The sequence below is a fragment of the Capricornis sumatraensis genome, chromosome 7, assembly GCF_032405125.1.
Source record: "Capricornis sumatraensis isolate serow.1 chromosome 7, serow.2, whole genome shotgun sequence".
NCBI classification, from domain to species: Eukaryota; Metazoa; Chordata; class Mammalia; order Artiodactyla; family Bovidae; genus Capricornis; species Capricornis sumatraensis.
This window is the reverse complement of record NC_091075.1, coordinates 21,612,113-21,640,095: the sequence shown is the minus strand read 5'-3', so window position 1 is coordinate 21,640,095 and position 27,983 is coordinate 21,612,113. Positions and strand designations below refer to the sequence as shown.

The 27,983-nt window shown below is 35.2% G+C and overlaps 1 protein-coding gene across 1 annotated transcript; it reads left to right on the top strand.

Annotated features, from left to right (window-relative positions):
* The first annotated feature begins 78 nt into the window (after positions 1–78).
* AIMP1 (aminoacyl tRNA synthetase complex interacting multifunctional protein 1) lies at positions 79–27,511 on the top strand. The gene is made up of 7 exons (XM_068975361.1): positions 79–167; positions 8,873–9,006; positions 11,382–11,495; positions 13,890–14,060; positions 20,465–20,676; positions 23,644–23,812; positions 26,853–27,511. Coding segments are annotated over exons 1-7 (969 nt in total). The 5' UTR covers positions 79–165; the 3' UTR covers positions 27,020–27,511.
* The last annotated feature ends 472 nt before the right edge of the window (positions 27,512–27,983 follow it).

Here is a 27,983-nt window from a genome sequence, read left to right as displayed (position 1 = left end):
GCGCACAGAAAAGCGGGGGACAGAGAATTTGGAGTGGACTCTGTAGACCGCTCGGGCGTTTAGCGAGGACACCTTATTGGGTCCTTTCTCACTTCCGTCGTGAGGCGGAGGCGCTCCTTACCTGCTCCCGGCCGAAGCTGCTGAGGTGCCTCAGTCCACCGATACATGTGAGTGTTCTCCGCAGAAGGTCCCGGGGAGGACGGATTGCGATCGTAGGAGTCCCCTTTCCCTTACTGGCCTTCGGGAGATAGGACCTGGCCTGCGGGTACTAGTGGGAAGCCCACGCGCAGCAGCGCGGATCTAGGCCTGAGGAAATATGGAAGAGCTTGGGACCTCTTGAAGGAGCCAAGTTTGAAAAATGGGACGCGGGGCCGAGGGGAAGGATGTTGCTAGAAAAAGTATATACACAAACATGTTTACTTTTGTGCGTGTGAGAGAGCACTGCGTGCAGTGATAGGAATTCGCTCTTTTCGCAGGTAGTTATTCGACGTCCACCATGTTCCAGGCACCGTTTTAGGCGTTGGTAAAAAGGAATGAGTAAAACATAAAAATTCCTTTCTCCCGTAGTTCATGTTTTATTGAGGAAGACACATATTAAACAAAGTTTAAAACATTATCGTGTCTTAGGTTGTAGTGAGTGCTGAAAAGAAAAGTAGTAAAGCAGGGAAGGGGGATATGGCTTGAAATTTTAGTGTGGCCATTGAAGTTCTCACTGAAAAGGTCACTCTCAAGTAGAGGTGACAGAAACAAGAGAGTTAGCTGTAAGAGTAATTTGGGAAGGGACTTCCCTAGTGGTTCAGTGGTAAAGAAACCATCTGCCAATGCAGGGTACACAGATTCAATTCCTGGTCCAGAAAGATCACTTGGAAAAGGAAATGGGAGATTATTCCGGTATTCTTGCCTGAAAATCCCCATAGACAGAGAAGCCTGACGGGCCACAGTCCATAGGGTCACAAAGAGTCAGACGGGACTTGGTGACTGAACAATAACCATATTTTGCGGTACTAGAGTCAAGCTGAGGGATCAAACATTGCAAAAGCCATCAGACAGAAACTCGCTTGAACAGCAAGGAAACCTGTACGTCAAGAGTTGAGTGAAGGAGTTAGAGCTGGAGAAAGAATCAGAGAGCAGGAACAGGTCATGAAGGATCTTGAAGGGCATCTGGGTCACTTCACTAGCAGTGAAGTGTTACATCCTGACTGCCTTTTTGAAAGGATCTCTCTGGCTGCTGTCCAGAATAGACTGGAGAGAATAGGGTGAAAGACCAGGTAGGAGACGTGTGCACAGATTCTGGGAAGTTATGGTGGTGGCTTAAATAGGGGTGGTAAGAAATGGCCAGTGAGACTTTCAGTCCTCATAATTTAGTTATGCAAGAATTTTAATGGACGATGAATTAATCTTTTTTAATTTTGTTTGGGGAACACTTTAAAATAACTCCTAGTGTGAGGTTAGGAGTATCAAACACAAGTTAAAATCATGGCTTTACTATTTAATATTTGAATGGTGTTAAAAAAGCAGAGACATTACTTTGCCAACGAAGGTCCGTCTAGTCAAGGCTATGGTTTTTCCAGTAGTCATGTATGGATGTGAGAGTTGGACTGTGAAGAAGGCTGAGCGCCGAAGAATTGATGCTTTTGAACTATAGTGTTGGAGAAGACTCTTGAAGTTCCTTGGACTGCAAGGAGATCCAACCAGTCCATTCTGAAGGAGATCAGCCCTGGGATATCTTTGGAAGGAATGATGCTAAAGCTGAAACTCCAGTACTTTGGCCACCTCATGCGAAGAGTTAAAGAATTGGGGACAGGAGGAGAAGGGGATGACAGAGGATAAGATGGCTGGATGGCGTCACTGACTCGATGGACGTGAATCTGAGTGAACTCCGGGAGATGGTGATGGACAGGGAGGCCTGGTGTGCTGCGATTCATGGGGTCGCAAAGAGTCGGACACGACTGAGCAACTGAACTGAACTGAACTGAGACAAATCACATAATTTCCCTTGAGCTTATAAACTGGTTGTAAAGATTAAATGACAGTGTATGTAGTATGCCAGGCCCATTAAAATAGTGGCTACTATTAATTAACTGTGTTCTTGGATTAGAAATGGAAGAAAAAAAAAACAAAACAAAACAGGGGTGAGTGCACCTATAATGTAAAGGTTTGGTTAAATCCTGTTGGGAAAACTCTTACCAGATAAAAGATGACCTTGTTTGGTAGAGGGTCTTGGGAAACCAGGACATATCCCTTTTAAAATTTTTTATATATGTCACTCGACAGAAAGCTTTTCTGTGTTAATGGCCATAGTGTTTGAGATACATGGACTGTCTTCTCTTAGCCATACTCTCATAGCCATCCCTTAAGCCCTGCAGCATCCCCTGTGTTCTCATTCATAAAGGGGAAGAAAGCTCTGGTGAGTAAAGAAAAACAAGAATAAATACAAATTTCCAGTTGTAAAATGATTGTCACAGGGATGTAATGTACACCATAGTGACTATGGTTAATAATAGTTTTGCATATTAGAAAACAGGAGACTGAATCTTGATGGTTCTCATCATAAGAAAAATAATTATAACTATGTATGGTAAAGGATGTTTACTGGATTATTGTGGTGATCACCTTGCAACCCAATCAAAAAATGGGCAGAATATCTAATAGACATTTCTCCAGAGCAGACATACAGATGGCCAAAAGGCACTTGAAAAATGCTCAACATCACTAATTATTAGAGAAATGCAAATCAAAACTATAGTGAGTTATCATCTTACATCAATCAGAATGGCCATCATCAAAAAAAATCTACAAATTATCAATGTTGTAGAGGGTTTGGAGGAAAGGAATACCTCCTGCACTGTTAGTGGGAATGTAAATTGGTGCAGCCACTATGAAGAACAGTATGGAGATTCATTAAAAAACTAAAATTAGACCTACCATATGATTCTGCAATCCCAGTCCTGGGAAGATAGCTGAAGAAAATTATAATTCGAAAAGATACACACACCCCAGTGTTTACCTAAGCATTATTTACTATAGCCAAGACGTGGAAGCGCCTTAAATGTCCATCAAAGAGATGAGTGGATAAAGAAGATATGGTGTGTATAGACACACATTTGTGTGCACACACACATATCCACAATGAAATACTACTCAGCTGTAAAAAAGAATGAAATAATGCCATGTGTAGCATGATGAATGAACCTGGGGATTATCATACTAAGTGAAGTTAAGTCAGAGAGAGAATGACAAATATCATACAATATCACTTATATGTAAAATCTAAAAATGAACTTATTTACCAAACAGAAACAGACTTACAGATGTAGAAAGCAAACTTATAGTTAGCAAAGGGGAAAGATGAGGCCGGGGGGTGTAAATTAGGAATTTGGGAGTAACTTACACTCACTGCTTTATATAAAACGGGTTAAGTAACATGGGCCTACTGTATAGCAGAGGGAACTATGCTCAGTATTTTGTAACAACCTATATGGGAAAAGAATCTGGAAAAGAAAATGTGTGTGTGTGTATATGTATATATATCTGAATTACTTTGCTGTGCACCTGCAACTAACACAACATTGTAAATCAGCTATACTTCAGTAATATAGTCACAGCTAATGAATGAGAGGCAGAGCTGAAATTTGAATTCATCCCCTGATCACATACTTGAAAGCAAAAAACAGTAAATTCAAAGCAGGTATTTCAGTACATAATACAGGATGTGACTAAATGTAGGAGAGCGTTAGATCAGTTAAATCATCGATGGCTTTTTCCTTAATTACTGGAGCCGTTATACAATTGACGACATCTTATATTTGATGAGATACAATGCTTAGAGTGTCTAAGGAGAATATAAATTTTTAGCTAATTGCAGTTCTGAGACAGCAAAATCAGATATTTTGAGAACTAGAGAATCACTTCCAAATTTTTGTGGAGTTCTCTATGCTATAAAGTAAAAATGAAAATCTGTAGTTAAAACTGCCATTTCAAAGCAACTGTTTGATTGGTTCCTAACATTGAGAGACTGGGGTAGAAGATTTGTTAATTTTTAAAATACTGGCAATTTAAAATCAGAATGGGGAAGACTACTGAAGAGATTGCTGAAGTAAAGGGAAGCCATTTAGAAATGATAGGGTTCTCAGGGACTTCCCTGATGGTACAGTGATTAAGGCTTTGCCTTCCAATGCAAAGTATGAGTTTGATCCCTAGTCAGAGAGCTATGATCCCAAATTCCTTGTGGCCAAAGAAAAACATAAAATACTGGCAGTATGGTAACAAATTCAATTAAAAAAATTTTTTTTAATGGTCCATTAAAAAAAAATCTTAAAAAAAGAAATGATAGGAATCTCAGAAATAATTTTTTATGTATGTGTTTTAATGATTAAGATACAGTCTAGATTCATGTATTTCATAAAATCAGCTTCACCTGGTTTTATGATTAGTGGCATCTTGGAGCAGCATTTTAGGTTGGATGAAATATGGTGGTTATGTTGAAAAAAACAATGTGAAAGGGCAGAGTAACTTAGTTAATACTTTACAGAGTTTTTTATCATAGCAGTGTTTATTTTTTAAAATTTAGTAGAGGAAAAAGGAGAAAAAAGCTTGGACTCTTACTGTCCAGATACAGTTAACATACTGGGTATACTGTTTTCTTCTGTGTAAATGTTGTAGATTTGTAATTACTGTGCATGCAGTTAAGTATTATATCTATTTTAATCACATAATCTTTTTTTTTTTTTTTAATTTTGGTGCAGAGTAAGTCAGCATTCCCAAACTGTTGTAGAAAATTTTTGTTCAAGTAAATTTTAATAGCTTTTGGTTGGTTAGCATTCCATGGCTGAATACTTCGGGAAGTGCGTCATAATCATATCCTTTATTGATATTATAGCTTGGGCATTAAAGGAGTTAACTACAGAATCAGACAGACCTAAGTTTTAATCCTCATTTACTAACTAGCCACATGACCTGAGGCAAATTAATTTTAAGTCAAATTTTCTTCTATATATAATGGAGATAATAGCTGTATTTGTAGCTGATGTATGCACAGCATTTAGCCAGCCCACGATAAATGCTCTGCAGAAGTTACCTGTTATTAACTTTATCATCTTGAGAAATCCTCTATGTATTAGCATATTAAAAGCTCTGAAGAGACTAAGCAGGCCTAAAATTTTGAAATCCAATGGACACTCAATGTAAAATTGAACCCTGTGCAGCAGTTAGCACAGGGTAGTGAAATGAGCACCAGCTTGAATGATAAACATTTGTCTGAACTTAAAGCAGTGACCTTAAGCTAGCATTGTTGCCCTAAACATGAAAGTGGAAAGTGGAAGTGTTAGTTGCTCAGTGGTGTTTGACTCTTTGCAACCCCATGAGCTGTAGCCCACCAGACTCCTCTGTTCATTCTCCAGGCAAGAATACTGGAGTGGGTAGCCAGTCGCTTCTTTAATCGGTACCTGAAGAAAACTGAGATGGCTTCATCCACAGTTATTTTATGTATGAATGGTTGAATAGGATCCTTCTGTATTCTCAGTATTTTAAGATTTCATAGCTGACATAAGTGTTTCCCAGTAACATTTCTGTCTGTTGCTAATACTGTTTCTTTTTTCTTTCTTATTTCTCCTGTTTATCCACTTAGTAGTTAGAAAATTCATTTTTACTGAAAGTTTCAGGTAGCTCATGTTTCTAGGTCCTGGTTTTTACCAATTTAAAACTAGACCTTAATTTAAGCAAGTATTTTTACACTTACAGCTAAGGATATAAATTATACTTATTTTTATAATATATTAACTAAATTAATATATTATAATTAAATATATTAGTTATTTTTATATGGATAATATATTAGTATCCTGCAGTATTTAAAGTATAAGAAAAGCTGGATGGTGTTTTACCTGTTCATATTTGAGTGAGAGATACATACGTTTTATTGAGAAAAAACTTTCTTATAAAAATGTTTAAAGTTTACTTATAAGATAAAGTTTATTTATAAAAATGTTTAAAGCTGATTGTTAAACCATTTTCTACCAAATGAATTATTAACTAGTCTTAACAGGCTGTAACTTTTTTCCTGTTTTTGGTCGTGTCCGACTCTTTGCGACTCCATGGACTGTAGCCTATCAGGCTCCTCCGTCCATGGGATTTTCCAGGCAAGAGTGCTGGAGTGGACTGCCATTTCCTTCTCCAGGGGATCTTCCCCACCCAGGAATTGAACCCAGGTCTCCCGCATTGCAGGCAGACGCTTTACCGTCTGAGCCACCAGGGAAGCCTAATAATAAATTGGTTTCCCTGAAATGGGTACTCTTTTCACTTTATATATCCTAACCCCTCACCATTAGTTCACAAGGATTTTGAGGATTATTCTGTCATCTCCCTTTATCACATTGTTTCCTCTTATGTGTACATGTATTTATATGTTTAACTTATTTGTGTTTCTGTGTTTTGAAACATGGCATTCTCTCTTCCTAAACAGCCTGTGCTTCAATACGTATCACAAAAGTTATATTTTACTTATAACTATGTTTTCCAGGTAGTTAATAGATTTATTTCAGGATAATTATAGATCTTTTTTGCTTGTAGACTAGGATTTATTACCTCTATTTTGTGAATTATTTTTAGTCTTAGTTTTGAAGCTGTTTTGTAAGTTAGGGCACATGTTTCATGTTTGGTTTTTTAAGCAACTTGATGTATTTGTGAGATGGCTTTATGGAACTACTGTTCAATTTATGAGACCTGTTTTACACTTAAATCTATTTATTTTATATCTGTTAAGAGAAGTTTACTAGGGTTTTTTCTAATATGTATCACTAATTTCACATTCATCTTAGTATCACTCATCAAATATTTCATTGGTAGGGAAGCAAACGGAGAAGGCAGTGGCACCCCACTCCAGCCTGGAAAATCCCATGGATGGAGGAGCCTGGTGGGCTACAGTCCATGGGGTCGCTAAGAGTCGGACACGACTGAGTGACTTCACTTTCACTTTTCACTCTCATGCACTGGAGAAGGAAATGGCAGCCCACTCCAGTGTTCTTGCCTTGAGAATCCCAGGGACGGGGGAGCCTGGTGGGCTGCCGTCTATGGGGTTGTACAGAGTCGGACACGACTGAAGTGACTTAGCAGCAGCAGTAGCAGGGAAGCAAAAGTTACAACTTATGCCAAACAATTTAGGCCAAATCTGTTAGCGATAGCTGTATTTCACCTATTGAAATATGTAATATTTGGTCATTACTTATGTTAAACTGAAATAGACGTCAAACTAAAAGAATGCTGTAACTGGGATACTAAAGGTTAAAAAAAACATAAATTTTTACTTTAAATTTTCATCATATGTCCATGTATTTTTCTCTAAAATTCTGGCTTTAACATTTGAGGAGCAATAGCAGGGTTATTGTGTATTCACTTTTGGTTAAAAATTGGCAGAATTTAAGAAGTTATATCTTCATTTTCACTCTTGTACATTTTTTTCCCTCTATTTTTTTAAGCTATTAAGTAATAGTCCTTAATAGTCCATGGAGCAGTTTACTGTGGCTTTTCCAGATTAACCACCTTTGCCCCATTTATAGTTTCTTCATTAGTAACAACTTTATTTTTATAAGGTTTTTAAAACTTCTTCTGTATCATACATTGTCACTGTTAGCATAAAGATTTTTGAGGGTTGGTTTTCTTTTTATAAAAAGTAAACATCTCAGTATTCTTTGCCTAATAATTTGAAATTTTAAAACAATCATATTATTTGTCCACTGTTAGCCAATTTTTTAATAAAACTTCACCGCTGTGTATGTATCATTCATTTAAAATAACTGTTTCAGCAATGTTTGTGTCATGCTTTGAAGTGTAAACTGATGCTAAATTAAGTAAAAAGCAATTCTTAGTATTGTTAATGATTAACCTTTTGTCATTGTGACTGTCTTAATATTTGGCAGTATAAACTTCATGAACTTGGCTTCAAAAGTTTGAACTTTCGAACGTGATGAATTAATCCCAGAATTTTGCTTATATATGCAATATCTGCATACTGATAGGATGTCTTCTAATTTCTATGAATTATTATAAAATTAAAATTCTATTTTTTTCTACAAAAGGAAATAGAATTATATGATATACAGACTTCTATATATGTCATGTCAGTGTACGTATATATAATATATATTATGTTAGAGTATATTCTATTACATAGAATTCTAATATATTTTAATATATTCAAATATAGAATATATTTGAATTCTATATATAATGTCAGGGTGTCTATATAGAATTCTTTATATATGTCTATATATATGTCTATATATAAAGAATTCTATAGAATTCTCTCTCTATATAATATATACACACTGACATTATATCTCAGTATCTATATGATTAATATTGATGTTTCCTAATTGTTGATCTTTTTCTTTTAATATTGTCTTTCCTAATTTACATGTTTTTCCTTACATGTAAGTTTGTACATAATTAAATAGACAGTAGAAATACCCAATACATGAAAGAAACATATAAAGAAAAAATTCAGTAATTGTCTTTACTTTGGAACTCAGGTATAGTACTCAGTTATCTCTTAGTTAGGTTGTTATTAGTCTGTCTCTTACTGTTCCTGTCTTATGTCATAATATTCTGCAGTATTTAAAGCTTGCTTTGAAACTTTAACCTGAAATATGATTAAATATCATATTTTCTGCTTTTGGGAAAAAATGAAATTTTCTTTTCCAATCAGAGTGAGGAATTAATCTGTTAACATTTCTGCTGCTTAATTGATTTGTTTGTCTAATATATGGTTCTATTGCAGTAGAAATGTTTTTCCTTTCAGACTGCTTGTTCATTGTATCCTGTACAATAAACTTACTTATTCTACAGTATAATATATCACTTTCATTTTTTCACTTAGGATTTTCTGCCGTTTCTTGGCAAAAATGGCAACTGGTGATGCTGTTCTGAAGAGATTGGAGCAGAAGGGCGCAGAAGCAGATCAGATTATTGAATATCTTAAGCAGCAAGTTGCTCTTCTTAAGGAGAAAGCAAGTAAGAAAATTTGAAAATTTAAGTTTTCTAGGGAGATACTTAAAATGAATTCATATAGTGATGACAAAAAAAAATGTGTTTACCACAGACAGTATTACTTCACAGTCTTGATGATGACTTCTGTATTCCTTTAATGTTGCAATTATGAGTGAAGAAATATTCTGGGATTAAGATAAGTTAGAATTGGTGTATGGTGAACACGTAATATTTAGAGAAAACAATGTGTTAATTCAAGACTAATAAAGAAAAATCAATATTTAAAATAAGTTGGTATAGAGTTAGAGACTAAAAATGAAGAAAGCTGGGTAAAATCAAATAGAAACTCAAATATCTCCTTTAACTTCATATACAAGAAAAATCTTTACTTTCACATTGCTCTCTTTTTGGGTATTTTCTGAAATGGTTTTTACAGTTTTTTCCAGTGCCTATGTTTTACCTCAAAATTGCTATGATGTATTCACAAAAATATCAAATCTAAATTTCTGCTTCTAGAATTTAGGTTATTTTTTGTATATGTTATTTCTCAATAGCCAATGGTAATGCTATGAAAATTCCAAAGTCTTTTACAATCCCTTATTTGAATAAATGCTTTTCTCTGCTACATAAAACTGAATGACTTACAGAATCCTACATTTACTATCTAAAAAATTTTCCCTGTATCAAATTTTTCTTCTTTTTAAATACTGTTTTAATTATTTTTATAATGTTTCATAAATATTCTTACCGTTTTTCTTACAATTTAAAAAGGATTTTTCTTATTGTTTTAAAAAAATTTTTAATGCTTCTTTCCATTAGAAAGATGAAGAGATTATAGAGATGTATGTAATATAGAAGAGAATTAAAAAGGAAGTAATTCATGGAGAGTAGTACTGGACTATACTACTTGACGCGAGAGTATCACATGCTATGTGATTTGCATACATGGAAACAGCAGAAATGCAGCAGGCATAGTACAGAGTGATGTAATAGTGTGCCTTTGTGTTGGCAACCCAGATACCAAAATCAGCTTTGAGTCATGTTTTTGAGTTACTCAAAATGATGAATGATGTTTCTTTAGATAGAACTCTTGAACAAAACAAAGTATAGTTCACGCTTGATTTGCATGGTACTTGATTCCTAGAAAATTCAGAGTATAATGAAAATGTTAAAAAGTGTTTAAATGTAAAAAATAACTAGAATCTAGGCCCAAATAATAAACAGGATTTCACCTGTGCATCTGTACAATGTCAGTGCAAAATCCTGCAGGATATGAGACAGTTCTTCATTTCACAGGAATATCTAACCTATTGCAGAACATCTGAAATCCCTGACCTCTGCCCTCCAAATGCCAGTGCTGACTCCCATTATTCATGACAGCCAAAAATTCCCTTACAGATTTTCAAAGTCCCCCCTAGAGAGAGGTACCAACCCCACTGAGAATCCTTGTCTTTGTTTTTTTTTTTTTTTTTTGCATTTATTTTATTTTATTTTTTTATTTTTATTTTTTTTAAATTTTAAAATCTTTAATTCTTACATGTGTTCCCAAACATGAACCCCCCCTCCCCTCCCCTCCCCTCCCCATAACATCTCAGTGGGTCATCCCCATGCACCAACCCCAAGCAAGCTGTATCCTGCGTCTGACATGGACTGGCGATTCAATTCTTACATGATAGTATACATGATAGAATGCCATTCTCCAAAATCATCCCACCCTCTCCCTCTCCCTCTGAGTCCAAAAGTCCATTATACACAGCTGTGTCTTTTTTCCTGTCTTGCATACAGGGTCGTCATTGCCATATTTCTAAATTCCATATATATGTGTTAGTATACTGTATTGGTGTTTTTCTTTCTGGCTTACTTCACTCTGAATCCTTGTCTTTGATATTTTGTATACCCTATTGCTCACCTTTAACACACTATGTTGAGCAAATCATTTTGTTTAATGTTTGACCAGCTCTATTTTTGAGACATTAGGAATTAAAGAGTTTTCATTTCCCTTTACAAGATACTGATTAAAAAGGAAGAAATGACAACAATTTTTTATTGTTTGGTATCATTATTAGATCTTAGACTTTGAAAAAAGTTTAATGTATCTGATATTTGTCTCTCAGTTAACCTGTTAATAACACTGAACGAGGTTCTTACACTGTCATAGCATTTTTATAAAAGCTAGGAAAATGATTGATAAACAAAACCTCTTCTGTTTTTACATCAAGATTTTCTCCCTTTCTCTTTTAAATATCATGTTGTTTAATAAATATTAAACTGATTCAGAGGAACTGGTGAAACATTTGGTTCTAGCTTTGTTTATACTGGCTATGTTTTTATCAAGTAGTATTCATAAGAAACCTTGTAGAAAACATAGCTATATCTTAACTGGTGGTTCTTGATCCCAGTTTTGCAGGCAACTTTGAGAGAAGAGAAGAAACTTCGAGTTGAAAATGCTAAATTGAAGAAAGAAATTGAAGGATTGAAACAAGAGCTAATTAAGGCAGAAATTCAAAATGGAGGTGAATAATCATAGAAATGATAGGTTGATTCATAACAATAATTATTACATGCTTTATTAAGTTGGGTTTTACGCTTGATTACTCGTCTCATCCTCAGAACTGCCCTTCTCATGCATTTATCCTCTTACGTTGAAGAGAACATACAGACTTAGAAAAGGCAGATAGATGATCTTGCCTAAGATCATGCAAAAAGTGCCAAAATTGGAGTTTAGAGAGCTGCACTCTTAATCTCTGTTGTGATCATCACTGATCCCCTATTAAACTCGATCATCACTATTCCCGATTGAGTAGAGTTGAAAATAAGCCATGATAGTATTTAGTTAACATTTATTAAGTTTTGCTGTATGCCAGGCACTACCAAGTGGTTCATATATGTTATGTATTTTATCCTTAAAATCTTATGTACACAGATATTCTTGTTTTATACATTGACGCTTAGAGATGTAATTTGCCTGAAATCAAATATCCAAATCAGCAGATATTTATCATTTCACCTGGTATGTTGTAAATGAAATGAAAGTTTTTAGTGAATTATTTTAAAAGTGCCTCAGTTCAGTTCAGTTCAGTCGCTCAGTCGTGTCTGACTCTGCGACCCCATGAATCGCAGCACACCAGGCCTCCCTGTCCATCACCAACTCCCGGAGATCACCCAAACTCACGTGCATCCAGTCAGTGATGCCATCCAGTCATCTCATCCTCTGTCGTCCCCTTCTCCTCCTGCCCCCAATGCCTCCCAGCATCAGGGTCTTGTCCAGTGAGTCAACTCTTCACATGAGGTGGCGAAAGTACTGGAGTTTCAGCTTTAGCATCAGCCCTTCCAATTAACACCCAGGACTGATCTTTAGGATGGACTGGTTGGATCTCCTTGCAGTCCAAGGGACTCTCAGGAGTCTTCTCCAACACCGCAGTTCAAAAGCATCAGTTCTTCGGCGCTCAGCTTTCTTCACAGTCCAACTCTCACATCCATACATGACCACTGGAGAAACCATAGCCTTGACTAGATGGACCTTTGTTGGCAAAGTAATATCTCTGCTTTTGAATATGCTATCTAGGTTGCTCATAACTTTCCTTCCAAGGAGTAAGTGTGTTTTAATTTCATGGCTGCAGTCACTATCTGCTGTGATTTTGGAGGCCCCCAAAAAAGTCTGACACTGTTTCCACTGTTTCATCTATTTCCCATGAAGTGATGGGACCGGATGCCATGATCTTCGTTTTCTGAATGTTGAACTTTAACATTCTCCTCTTTCACTTTCATCAAGAGGCTTTTTAGTTCCCCTTTATTTTCTGCCATAAGGGTGGTGTCATCTGCATATCCGAGGTTATTGATATTTCTCCTGGCAATCTTGATTCCAGCTTGTGCTTCTTCCAAGCCCAGCGTTTCTCGTTATGTACTCTGCATAGAAGTTAAATAAGCAGGGTGACAATATACAGCCTTTTCCTATTTGGAACCAGTCTGTTGTTCCATGTCCAGTTCTAACTGTTGCTTCCTGACCTGCATATAGGTTTCTCAAGAGGCAGGTCAGGTGGTCTGGTATTCCCATCTCTTTCAGAATTTTCCACAGTTTATTGTGATCCAGAGTCAAAGGCTTTGGCATAGTCAATAAGGCAGAAATAGATGTTTTTCTGGAACTCTTGCTTTTTCCATGATCCAGCGGATGTTGGCAGTTTGATCTCTGGTTCCTCTGCCTTTTCTAAAACCAGCTTGAACATCTGGAAGTTCATTGTTCATGTATTGCTGAAGACTGGCTTGGAGAATGTTGAGCATTACTTTACTAGCATGTGAGATGAGTGCAATTGTGTGGTAGTTTGAGCATTGTTTGGCATTGCCTTTCTTTGGGATTGGAATGAAAACTGACCTTTGCCAGTCCTATTTGGCCATAAAAAAGCATGAAATTTTTCCATTTGCAGCAACGTGGGTGGACTCAGGCAGGGTATCATGCCAAGTGAAATAAGTCAGACAGATAAAGTCAAATACATATAGATGGAATCTAAAATTACAACAAACTAGTGAATACAATAAAAAACAAAGCTGATTCATAGATGTAGGGAACAAAACAGTGGTTTTCACCGGAGAGAGGGAAAAGGGGTGCAATATTGGCGTTGGAGGTTAAGAGATACAAATAGTTGTGTATTAGATAAGCTACAAGAATATATTATCCATCATGGGGAATATAGGCAATATTTTATAATAACTATAAATAGAGTATCACATTTAAAATTGTTAATCATTATATTGAATACCTGTAACATATTGTATATCAACTGTATTTGTTTCAAAATAGTTTATGATTCACAGTTTCATAGTTTTCAGTCATGAAAACTATAAATGACATTTCATTTTCTTGAAATGAAACTGTTTGTTTAACATAAATGACATTTCATTTTCTTTGTCAGTAAAACAAATACCATTTCCATCTGGTACTCCACTAAAAATGGATTCTACAGTTTCTGAAAATGAGATACAATCTATACCAATAACAACCGTATCTTCTGGTGCTAAAGAGCAAGTAAAAGGAGGAGGAGATGAAGAAGAAAAGAAGATGAAAGAGAAAGCTGAAAAGAAAGGTACTTTTTAACAGTTAAATTTGTTTGGCACTTGACTGGTTTACCAAATGTCAACATTTTTTATAACAGTGTCGAGAAGAAAGTTCAAACTTGTATGAATTAGAATAAAGCTTAAGAACAGTAGGATAGTGGAGCATTAAAGGTGGGCCCTCAAGGGTTGTAAAGGTTGCCCAGGTCGACAGGGTAAGAGCATGGCTTGAGGTAGAGGGGCTAGCATAGTTAAAACCAGAAAGGAGAGAACCACATGCAGGTTGGCATGACTGGATTTGAATGTATTTGTAGGGGACAGTTTCAGAGAAATCACAGCAGAAGTTAGCTTAGAAGATGTCATGAAGATAAGAAAGCAATGTTCCAGTCAAAGTAGAATGTCTGAATTAGCATTGGGGAGTTAAAGTTTTAGGAATCCGTAAGAACTGAAGTAGACAATATATCACTGTCCACCTAGACAATTAGAGTAGAAATCTTGCAGTCAACCTTAACTTGTCACTGTCCCTCAATTTTAGTATCTAATTGACTGCCAAAACCTGTACAGTTTGGTATCTCAGGGATATTGCAGATTCATTTCCAGAACATCAAAGCAGATAGCACAAGAAAGCAAGTCACAAGAATTTTTTGGTTTCCCAGTATATATGAAAGTTATGCTTATACTGTACTGTGGTCTCTTAAGTGGTCAATAGCAGTATACCTAAAAAAAAACAAAAAACAAAAAACTGTACATACCTTAATTAAAAATACTGTATTGCTAAAACATGCTGACCATCACCTGAACCTTTAGCAAGTCATAATCTTTTTGATGGAGGAGAGTCTTTTTTAGTGTTGATGGCTGCTGACTGATCAAGCTTATGGTTGGCTGATGGTTGACTGGTTGTGGCAGTTTTTTAAAATAAGACAATAATGAAGTTTGCTGTATTGGTTGAATCTTTCTCACAAACTGTTTATCTGTAGCACATAATTCTGTTTGATAGCATTTTACCCACAGTAGAACTTCTTCCCAAATTTGAGTCAGTCTTCTCAAACCCTGCCAACTGCTTTATGAGCCAGATTTATATAATGTTCTGAATCCTTTGTTACATTTCAGCAATCTTCACAGCCTCTTCACTAGGAGTTGATCCCATGTCAAGAAACGACTTTCTTTGTACCTTCATTAGAAGCAATTCCTTATTCACTAATATTTTATCATGAGATTGCAGCAATTTAGTCACATATTTAGGCTCCATTTGTAATTCTAGATCTCTTGCTAAATCTGCAGTTTCTTCCTCCACTGAAATCTAGAACTCCTCAAAATTATACATGAGTGTGGGAATTGACTTCTTCCCAACTCCTGTTAATGTTGATATTTGACCTCTTTCCATGAATTCATAATGACATCTCAAATGGTGAATCATCTCCAGAAGGTTTTCAATCTACTTTGCATCATTCTGTCGGAGAAATTACTATATGTGGCTGCTATAGCTTTAAAAAGTGTCCTTCTTAAGAATAAGACTTGAAAGTCAAATTCATTGATCCATGGGCTATAGAATAGATGTTGTATTAACAGACATGAAAACAAGCTTAATCTCACCTCACATCTTTATTAGAGCTCTTGGGTGTCCAGGTAGATTGCCAGTGAGCAGTAACATTTTGAAAGAAGTCATTCTTGTGAGGTGAAAGTCTCTCAACAGTGGACTTAAAATATTTTGTAAACCATGTTGTAAACAGATGTACTGCCATCTGTTTACAGGCTTTGTTGTTCGATTTATAGAGCACAAGCAGAATAGATTTAGTGTCATTCTTAAGGGCCAAAGGATTTTCAGAATGGTAAATGAGCCTTGGCTTCAACTTGAGATCACCAGCTGCATTACCCCTAACAAGAGAGTCAGCCTGTCCTTTGAAGCCAGGCATTGACTTCTCCTCTCTAACTATGGAAGTCCTAGGTGGCGTCTTCTTACGATAGAAGGCTTACAATTTTTATCTACATTGAAAATCTGTTGTAGCCACTTCAGTAATTATCTTAACTAGACCTTCTGAATTGCAGCTTTTACATCACTTGCTGCTTCACCTTGAATTTTTATGTTATGAAGACAACTTGTATCCTTCAATCTCATGAACCAAGTGCTGCTAGCTTTAACCTTTTGTTTTTGCAGATTCTTATCTCTATCAGCCTTCACACAATTGAAGAGAGTTAAGGCTTGGCTCTTGGTTAGGGTTTGGTTTAAAGGAATATGTCTGGTTTCCTCTTCTCTCAAGGCCATTAAAGCTTTCTCCATATTATCAACATGACTGTTTTGCTTTCTTATCATTCATGTCTTTTCTGGAGTAGCACTTTTCGTTTTCTTCAACAACTTTTTTCTTTGCATTCACAACTTGGCTGTTTGGCACAAAAGATCCAGCTTTTGGCCTGTGTTGGGTTTCAACATACCTGCCTCACTAAGCTTAATCATTCCTTGCTTTTAAATGTGAAGAGTACGTGACTTTTCCTTTCAGTTGATCACTTTTTAAAGGCCATTGTAGGGTTCTTTTTTTTTTAAATGACAAAGAGTTTTAAAGTTTTGTTGTTGCTTTTACACTTTAGAGTCTTGTATTGATGCCCTGGTCATATCTTTATGTAACAAAAACATAAACATTTAAACTCATTTTTTGTATTATTGGACCATAATGTTCTAAGAGAGTTCTGTCCAATAGATATATAACATGAAGTGTATATATAGTTTAATGTTTCTGAGCAATCTCATTAATATAAAAAGCAAGTGAAATTAATTCTAATAATACATTGTAACCTAATACACTGAAAATATCATTTGAACATGTAACCAAAATAGAAGTTATAAATGAGATAGCTGCATTCTCTTTCTTCATTGTAGGGTTCTTAATTGGCTTAATTTTGGCCGGAGGAAAAGGAGAGAGACAGATGGGTTGGTTGATGGTCAAACAGAACACACAAAGTTATTAAGTTTAGCCTTTTATATGGGCATGTTTGTGGTACCCCAAAGCATTTACAATAGTGACATTAAAGATCTCAGACCACAGATCACCGTGACAAATATAATAATGAAAAAGTTTGAAATATTTTAAGGATTACCAAAATTTGACACCAAGACACAACGTGACAAATGCTGCTGAAAGAACGATGTCAAGAAAGTTGCTTGATGCAGAGTTGCCACAAACCTTCCTTTTGTAAATAATGCAGTTATCTGCAAAGCACAATAAAGGGAAGCACAATAAAATCAGCTTTGGCTGTAATTCCTACCACCAAAACCTATCTGGAGCCCAGTTCTGTGCTGCAATTTTATAGGTGCTACCAGGTAATTCAGGCTTCCCAATAGCTCAGTGGTAAAGAATTCACCTGCCAATATAGGAGACAGAGGAGATGCAGGTTTGATCCCTGGGTTGGGAAGATCCCTTGAGGAGGAAGTGGCAGCACACTCTAGTGTTCTTGCCTGGAAAATGCCATGGACAGTGGAGCCTGGTGGGTTACAGTGCATCGGATCACTAAGAGTCTGGCACACCTGAAGCGACTTAGTACCTTGTGACACCAGGTAGTCCAGGTTCTCGTGATCTCATCTGAATTAATGTTAAAGCCTCGTGTTTTCTAGTTTGTCCTTACCTGGCCGCTAAAGCTGTTTTTCTAATCATAAATCTGACTCCTTATTTTAACTTTCCTTTATTCCTTTCTGGACTTCATTTTCCCAAATGTCAAAAAATATGTTTTCATCATTCATTACGCATGCCTCTCATGGTACTTAAACTCTTTAAATTTTTTTGGAAAATATAAAAGGGCTGAGGGATTCGTAAACTGATCTAAGCCATTTTAGCACCTAACTCTTGGCCATTCCTTTTGATAAGCATGAATACTTCTAGGTGTTGGGCATCCTCTTCTACATCGCTTCACCACTAGGTGGTATGGTTACAAAGGAAGCAAGTCAGACTGATTCTTTCTTTTTATGAATTTTATTAAGTAGGCACAAAACATTCCTGCAACCTGTTTTTATAAGTTTGGTAAAAAGTCCATCCTCAAAGAGGATGCACTATTGTGGCCACAAGATCAGTCAGTCTTATGGTTAAATGAGACAACAAAGTCTTGCTTTTGAGGAGGGAGCATCCAAGACCAAATGGAGATCTAGGTCTTGAATACCTGTGTTCAGTGGAACTTTCTGTTCTGTATAGCTGGGTTATCCGACACAGTAGACATAGCCATGTGTGGCTGCTAAATGTTTAAAAACGTGTCTAGTATGACTAAAGAACTGTATTTTAAGTTATTTTAAATTTAAATGTTAAAAATCGTATGGAGTCAGCAACTACTGTCTTGGGCAGTGCTGGAATAGAGGACTGTTTCATCTGTGTTGACTGCCAAGATTGCCAAAATTCTGCTCTCGCAAGGGCTGTGGGACACATACACTCTTTCTGTACTACACTTAAGAGCATTACTCATTTGTTAATGAAACATTTCTAAAGTCTCTTTATGATGACTAACAAAGTTCTTGGTATGGAATTTCATATTTACAATCGCCTGTGTAATGTAAATCCCTGAAAAAGGTATTTCAAATGCCTAAAGTTTTAAAATTCATGAATATAGCTATATCATATTGTTACAGTAGTATGTATGTTGTTCAGTCACCTACATGTGTCCAACTGTCTGTGACCCCATGGACTGTAGCTTGGCAGGCTCCTCTTTTCTTTGGGGTTCTTCAGTAAAGAATACTGGAGTGGGTTGCCATATGTAGTGTTTTAAATACATAGTTTATCACTCAAAGATAACTTACTAAGATTTTTGTAGTAATTATATATATATTTCTTTATCATTAGGGCTCTTAACTATTTTTAAAAAATGTTTGCTGATATGTTACATGAAAAGTGGTATTTTAAAAAAATTTGCTAATGAGACTAAAAATTTGTCATTTATTTTGAACTAGCTGTACTTTCTCTTTTATAAGCAATCTTTGTGAAAGTTGTGAATGTCTTTTATGCAAAATCATCTGTTCCCACTCCAGACAGAATTACTCTTCCCTGTGCTTCTGTATTTCTTTTTATTTGTAATATTTATCACATGTTCATTATGTATATCTGTCTTTTTTTTTCTTTAATATTATTGATGGCCACACTGGTTCTTCAGTGCAGACTCTTCTCTATTGTGGCAAGTGGGCACTGCTCTCCAGTTTTGGTGCACTGGTGTCCCACTGAAGTGGCTTCTCGTTGCAGAGCATGGGCCCTAGGACACTCAAGACTTCAGTAGTTGCAGCTTGTGGGCTCAGTGGTTGTGGCTCCAGGGCGCAGGCTCAGTAGTAGGGCACAGGCTCAATAGCTGTGGCATACAAGCTTAGTTGCTTCACCACATGTAGAATCTTCCTGGATCGCGGGGATCAAACCTGCGTCTCCTGCAATGGCAGGTGGATCCTTTTCCACTGAGCCACCAGAGAAGCCCACATCTGTCTGTCTTATAAGAGATTTTTAGTGCCTGGCTAGTGTAGGCCACTCATCTTACTTTTTTCAGTGCCTTAGAGCTCAGTAAATATTTATCCAAAGATGAAACAAAGTAGTTAAGAAACAACGCTTTCAAGTCATAACAGCTTATGTCCTACAGATTAGGAGGTAGTTTTGTCTTACTTTTTTTTTTGCCAGAGAAGATAAACTTTAGGAATTTCAACTGAATTCAGGTTGAATTTTGACTTAATGGCTAAAGTGATCTTATGCTTATAAGAGTTATATTATCAGCATATAAATAAAAGTAGAATTTTGAAAACATAATCAGAATAAAATGTTTTCTTCCACTCAAATAGTTTCTGTAGACAAATCTAAAGTCCTAATAAGTCTTCAGAGGAATATAAGAAATGGAGAAATTCATTGTGTACTTACTGGTATGTTTAAGTGGTGTGAGACACATTTTATCAGAGAAATTATATTTGATTGTAGTTCATGCTGTCAGTTGGCTACTTATGATATTGTTTCTAAAGAATTTTTCACTCTTGTAGAGTCACAGTAAATCTAAAAGGATTTTTTCCTCTCTGTTTCAGGAGAAGGGAAATTTTTTCTGTAGAGGGTTATTTACAGACTATGAAGTCTCTGTTACAATTATTCCACTCTGCCAGAGTACCAAAGCATGCATAGACAGTATATAAAGTAATGAACATAATTTTGTTCTAGTAAAACTATTTCACAGGCAGCAGGCTGGATTTGACCTTGAGCCATAGATTACCAACATCTACTCTGTGTCTTTAACTAGAGATATAGACAGTTCAACAGAGAAATAGCTTAAAGGGGATTCAAGATGTTGTGACATGGATAATTCTTTCCTTTGTTACTTAAATGAAGATAGAAGATAAACCCTCATTTTTTTTTTCTTTTAAACTCATCAGAATCAATACTGTGGAGATTTTAATACTGTATTTTTGTTTTACTTCTGAAGCTTACCCTTTGTAACTATTTTTTAGGAGAGAAAAAGGAGAAAAAACAGCAACCAGTAGCAGGAAGTGCTGACTCTAAGCCTGTTGATGTTTCCCGTCTGGATCTTCGAATTGGTTGTATCATCACTGCCAGAAAACACCCTGATGCAGATTCTTTGTATGTAGAAGAAGTAGATGTTGGAGAAACAGCCCCAAGAACGGTGGTCAGTGGCCTGGTGAATCATGTTCCTCTTGAACAGGTAATCTATGTAGCTAAAATTATTTCTACATATGCTTTTTGGTGTCAATCCCTCTTTCTTAATGTTTTTTCATGTAATTTTATATCAGACCACACAACATGAGTTAATATTGATTAATTCAGTTGATGATTTTAATATGATAAGTCCACCAAAAAGTGCCCAGAAATACCAAAAACTTGCCAAAGATCTGTAAATTAAGATCAAAGTCATGACCATAGAAAGAAGAAATGATGTATTATTTTTTTCTCAGTTTTTGAAAGTATTTTTAGTTAGTTACTTTATCATCACTGTTCCATCATGGAATTTTATTCCCTGATTTTAATTTTAAAATCACCATTATATAAGCCCAGAATGCACCAATCTAGAATTAAGAAAACAAGTCTTATATCTTTATAACTCAAGTATTTTCATACTGGAAGAAGAAAGAGGAGAGGAAATTTTGAAGATTGAACTTGAACTTTTTAATGGTATTCCTTTATTCATTAAAAATAGCATGTTTTAAAATTTTATTATTTAGGTATTTATATATATTTCCAATCTCAGACATTAATAATTTATAACTTGCTCTCTCTAGACATCTTCTATAGAAATTTGCATCATCTACCTATTTCCTCTGCTCCATGGTGCTTCAGAGATACTCAAAGATCATACTCTTCCACATTAAAATAGTTCTGCCTCTTGGTTCTTTGCCAGCCCTGTTGCTGATTGACTTTGTGAACTTGGAAAAGTCCCTACGTTAATTCATTCTTATTTTTAGATGCTGATATTTACTGTGAATCTGCACTGTGCCAGGAACTGTTGTAGGCAAGTGAATAGAAAGAAAGAAAAATATGTAGATAGATGAATGATAGATTTGTTTAAAAAAAAAAAAAAAAAACCCTGGGATTTGCCTGGTGGTCCAGTAGTTGAGAATCTGCCTTTCAATGCAGGGGATGTAGGTTTGTTCCCTGGTTGAGGATCTAAGATCCCACATCCATGGGGCAACTAGAAAGAACTCTGTGTGTAGCAGCTACTAAACTTGTGTGCTCTAAAGGTAGCATGCCACAGCTAAGAGCCTGCATGTCAATAATTAAATAAACAAAAGCCCCTGCCTTTTTGAAGCTCATATCTGGGAGGATCAGAACTTCCATGATACACAGTGTGTTAATATCAGGAAAAAAATAAAGTAAGGAAAGAATCTAGAAAGTACTGAAGCTAGCGGAAAAAAGTGGCCAGGGAAGAGCAAAGTGGTATTTAAGTAAAGGTCTAAGAAAATGAAGAAAACAAATAGTTCTGCTCTAATGGAATAGCATTTTCAGGCAGCCCTGAATCAGATGTTATCCTGGGATGTTCAAAGAACAGCAGGAAGCCAGTGTCATTGTAGCAGACTAAATAACGGGAAATGTGATGGGAGATGAAGTCAGATAAGGATGCCAAATGCTGTAGGGTCCTAGAGATCATTGTAAAGACTTTGGCTTTTTTTCTGAGTGAGATGAAAGCCACTGGAGGATTTTTGAGCTAAGGGATAATATGGTCTGTCTCACATATTAATAGTGTCATCTGGTTGCTTTGTTGAGGTAAGAAAAATGGAATTAAGGAGATCAGTGAAGAAATTTCTCTTATCTATGAAAAAAGATAGACGACACTGGTGTGTGCTTTTTCTTTTTAACATTCATTTTGTTTAGGACCAGGATCCTCTCATAACAACTTAGGAAGTTAGGTTCATAAGGAACCCTGGAGAAAGAACCAATTGATCTTGAGCCAGCTCAAATTTGAAAAACTCCTGCTCATTGGGGCTTCAACTTTTTTTGTTCTCCTAAGTTACAGACTAGTTCTTCTTTTCCAAAAGCTGTCATTCACAGCCATATGCAAAGTATTTATATACACATCTGAATCTAACCATCAAGTCAGTACTAGTCAGCAGTGTATAAAGTAACTGCATTTAGCTTCCTAAAACTGTATACCAAATTTTGTACATTTGTTTATTTTTCTAAGGTAAAAGTCTACAGGCTATCATCTGATTCTTAACAGACTGCATCTAGCTAACCCTGTTGTTTTTTTGTACATATTTGGTGTAACTTTTTTTTATTAAGTTCCCATATTTGTGGCATCTTAAAGTTATTTAATGTCTGAAGAGAATAAGAATTCATAAAGAGCACCAAAAAAGGGGACTTTTCCATTTGAACCTTAGGTTCATTTTTTTTAATCTTAGAACGTGGGGGTAAATTTGTATTTATAGAACCATCTTTCATCTAGAATGTGTCCTGTTCCCACATGCAGTGACCCTTCTTGAATGTTATTTTATTTTAAACCTACTGAAAGAATTTAAACAACTGTGTCCCTTATTTTTGCTCATTGACGAAAAAGTTGAGACTTCAACTCTTGAAGTTTAAAGAAATTGCTGTTTACTTCTGTAACAAATTATAGAAATAGCTATCGTTTGTTGTGCTATGCATAAAGCTTAAATTGTTAAGTGATCAGTACTTTTTAATTTAGGAAGTGAATCTTGGATAGTATTGAAAATGATCAAACATGTAGGGGAAAAATGTGCATTTATTTTAGTGCTGTTGCTAAGCTAAATGCTTTATATATATGTTGTGATTTAATCCTTGTGGTGTCTTTATATCATTTCCCTCATTTTGTGAGGAAACAGGGAGATCAACTTTATGAGACTCATTGCTAGTACATGAGACCTAGCAATGAAATTTAAAACCAAATCTGTTTCACTCAGTCATTTCTTTATTTTTAAGTGAAATATTATTGCCTCTGCTGTTTGATCTATAATGTATTGTCAGTTTGTAGAATTTTATTTTTTTCATATTGATATAAGGCTTAACAACATAAAAGATTTTGGACACAGATAAGGATAAAACAGCCACAAAAATAGAACATTTTATATTTAGCATATTAGATGTACCTTAATGTATTCTAGATAAAATTATTCTAAATCTTTGTACATCTTTAATCATCAATGTGTATTTCACACAGATGCAAAATCGGATGGTGGTTTTACTTTGTAACCTGAAACCTGCAAAGATGAGGGGAATAGTATCTCAGGCAATGGTGATGTGTGCAAGTTCACCAGAGAAAGTGGAAATCTTGGCACCTCCTGATGGATCTGTTCCTGGGGACAGAATTACTTTTGATGCTTTCCCTGGTAAGTATTTATTAGTTACTATTTGTAATTTGGGAATCATGGTTCTGAAAACTATTTTGGAACGTTTAAATTTAAGACCACTCCTCTATATGACTTGTAAGACTTTACACTAAATGACCATTGTTAGTGATATTATTGTTAATTGAGATTGACATAAGATGGTACATTAAGCACAACTGTCTAATTACTCCTTCCCCATGAACACTCAAATTGCATAAAACACCAGAGAGATTGTACCCTAAGTGAAATACTAATTTTGATACCTACATAACAGAAGAGTGTGATACGGATAGAGAACCAGTTAATGTGCTACAAAATCATTTAAGCATAGATTATCTCAGAATGCAACATAGAAAGATGAAGAGATGAAAAGTTCAGACAAGGAGCCGAAACTGTATAATTCTCAAAGTCAACCTAGTAATATACTTGCATATGCTTTTACTAGCCTTTAGGATTAGAGGAAATCTCTAAGGTGAAATTCATATGTTTTTAATAATCTAAAAGGAAGGTTCATTTCATATTGTTTCTTCTCTCTAGTAAAGTGCTCCTAAGACAGATGAAGCTTCCTAACATGTGAGAAAGCTTCCTAATATCTGAGAAAAAAACTCTTCAAATAGGTCTTTGGAAGCAGTAAAGAAAGCTTGGCAGATGTAGAATAAACATTCCTTTCATAAAAGTGGAAGACCTCTTAAGAGGAAAAACAGAAATTAAAAGACTATATTGCCTTTTGGTCACGATCACCACTGCTTACCGGGAAATCAAAACACTTCCCCAAACGTTATGCTTTTGGTTAGGATGTCATGTTTATACCTGACAAACCTGAAATTCTGTTTTTCTAAATTGGAATGGAATGAAAATAAAAGTGAACTTTTTCTTTTAAGATTCAGCATACACTGAAGGAAAAAAAACTCTTGGTTTGTCTTTTCAGATTAATATTTGCCTTCCTTTTTACTTAAATACTTAAGATGAGTGCATTTTAAGTTTTATTTTTCTATATAAATTGTTAAGTCAGATGTTTAGAACTGGAAGAAATCATTTATTTTAACCCACTATTTTACAGATTTAGAAACCAAGACCCAATAGAACTTAGCTACCTACTTAAGATTTGTAGAAAGATCAAAAAATAGATGTGCCTGAATCTCAAATATTACCAGCATTTTTGTTGGTGGATCATTGGCTTGCTATGAAATCATATGGACTGTTTAATCAGAGAAGGCTTATAGTTCTTTTATTTCTATGACAGCTTTCATTCCCCTTACCTTATAAAGAATTAACAGGTAAGTATTTCAGCATTTGAATCAGTTGTTATTATCTGGACATTACCGTTAAGTAGTGTGGAGTTTTTCTAAGATACTCAGTGACTTAACATTAGAGATGCTAATAGTCCAGAGTGGATTTCTTGCCTTTACCATATTTTTTAATCTTTCAATCTGTTTGGCTGTTGGTATGTGTTTATATCTACATCATTGCAGTCTAAAATTCCTTTCATATTCATAGTTTCTCCTTGTGCTTTAGTAAATGAATATGTAGATAACATATAAAAATTTTTCTAAAGTGAAAGGGAAAAACCTAACGTTTAAGTGGCCCATGCAGTTGTTTGAATTATACTCTTATAAAATGCTTAACCAAGCTGAACAGCATCAAATAGTTAATAAACTTGGGGACGTGGGGTCTGTTAATTCTCATCCTGCTTATGCATATCAGTTACTGCTTCTGTAGCAGTAAATCTGAAAGGAAATAACAGTTAATACTATGTATGCAACAGATGATTAGTCTTACTGTATTTTTTTTCTTTTCCCAGAGAGAGCCATGATTTATCTGTACTTTATTTTTCAGCATATGTTTTACATTTTAAAGCTTAAGGTGTCTGCTGGTACATTTCGATGTTCATTTGATGTGCTCAGTGTCTAGAGATTTACATTTCATGTTATAGTAAGTGTGGTATAGAAATTGCATTTGGGGCTCAAGCCTTTGAATAACGATTTTTCAACTATAAAACTATTGCTTCCATAAAGTTTAGAAGATGCCACATAATATATTTATAATAATGGCTAAAACCCCTACCCACTCCTTCTTTAGTCTTAAATCCTGTAAAGCCATAAATTATTTCAATATCTAGTCCCTAAAGTATCAACCAAAAATAACTTGAACACAATATTACAGCAAGAAGGCAAAGACATTGACACTCCCTCCTCTTTCTTTTCTTTTTTTTTTTTTTGAGAATGCACTGGATTTAGTCTGATAATAAATGGAAATTTGCATTCAGACTTTTCTGAGATCATGATTATTCCTGTTAGTTTTGAGTCTTATTAATAAATCTGAGTTGATGGTTAATCTCAAAGCATGTATAACTGCAAGACTCTTAAGCTTCTGGACCCAATTACTCTTTAAAAATGGGGTGTTTCTTTGGTATTGAGTGGTATGAGTTTTTTATATATTTTAGATATCAGCACCTTATCAGCCAAATTGTTTGCAAGCTTCTTCTCTCATTCAGCTGGTTTTCTTTCAATCTCACCAAGTAGAATGGGCAGCAGATAAAATTCAGAGTAGTTATCATATTTAGCTAGATAACCCTAACACTTAAGTTATTTCCAGTACTGTAGGAAATCTTTAAGTACTGTAGCAGCAATTTAGTCATTTTTTGTTGAAACATATAGTAAAGCATAAGCTGCTTCTGCCATGTATAAAAATGCAGCACATCAAATTATGCTCTCATCTGTTCAAAATCTTTCTTTATATGTAGTGATAAAATGAGTATCTTGTAGTTTCCTTCTGATCATTTGGGGAATAAAGTAGCTGTACAGCTGTTTCTTAAAAGAGTGAAAAATAATACCTTTAACATTCGTAAGGAAATGACAAACTATTTTACCAATTAAGAATATAAAAAGTGCTGATGTCATAGAACTAAAGTGTTAAAAGTAAATATTTAGATTCTTGTCAGGTCTAAAGATCAGAGATTGTATCTAGGACAATTCACTAGAAATCTCTGATGACAGTTTATTAATATGTTAGCTATGTATTATTTTTCCTCTCCCAACAGGAGAGCCCGACAAGGAGCTGAATCCTAAGAAGAAGATTTGGGAACAGATCCAGCCTGATCTTTACACTAATGATGTATGCGTGGCTACATACAAAGGCGCTCCCTTTGAGGTGAAAGGGAAGGGAGTGTGTAGGGCTCAAACTATGGTCAACAGTGGAATAAAATAAAACACTTCAGTTTCTGAAATACATTAGAGAAAACAATAAAAAGAAATAACATTTGTCACTCATAGCTAAAATACAACTGGCTCATTTTTGTGGTTATTTCTCTTCTAGATTTGAGTAGTCTTTTATCTAATATGTATTGTTTTCCGTTGACTAGAGAAACACTACATTTATACCTGTAGGTTTTGAGCCTACAAGGAGGAATTTGCCTGTTTCATGCTGATTGTTCAGTGATTGTGTTGGCTAGCACATTGCTTTTTCTTTATACATTTAGAAAACTTCAGATTAACATTTAGTTTCTCATTTGTAGGCACATGTTGCTTGCAATTTGAAGCCCTCTTTTAGTGTCTTTATTATAAATGTCTTCTCTTTAAAAAGACAAGTTAAAATTTCTGTTAGGCTTATTAACTAGTCATATTGTAATGGTATTGAAGATGACCCATCTGTTGATTCTAAAGAGCCAAACAGCATAAAAGCTAGGAGACGTGGCATTTGAACATTGTTGTTATTGTTTGCCAGAGTAACCCAGATTTGTATACTTACAGTGATTTTTTTTTAAAAGACTGAAACTTCCAACTGTGTAGTGAACTTATTTTTTGCATCTAACATAATAAATAATAATAGTAATAAATCTTGACTGTCTAAAGAATAAACACATTGTAAAGTGTTGCTAATATAGATTCCATTAAATTGACCATTAAATAGTCCACTTTTTATCCTAGGTGACTTCAAAGATTCTTTAGATACCTAATAAAAGATTATTTATAGCTTTATCTTTAGAAGAACATTTAAGATTGATATCTTTTATTTTTTCATGTACCATCATACTAAATACATATGAAACACATTAAAAGAAATATATTTCAAGAATATATATTAAAATAAATTGTAGCCAAAAATTTAACGTGTAAGTTTAAGATGTCAAGTGCCTATTTTCACTCATCTTTCAGATATTGTAGGAACAGGG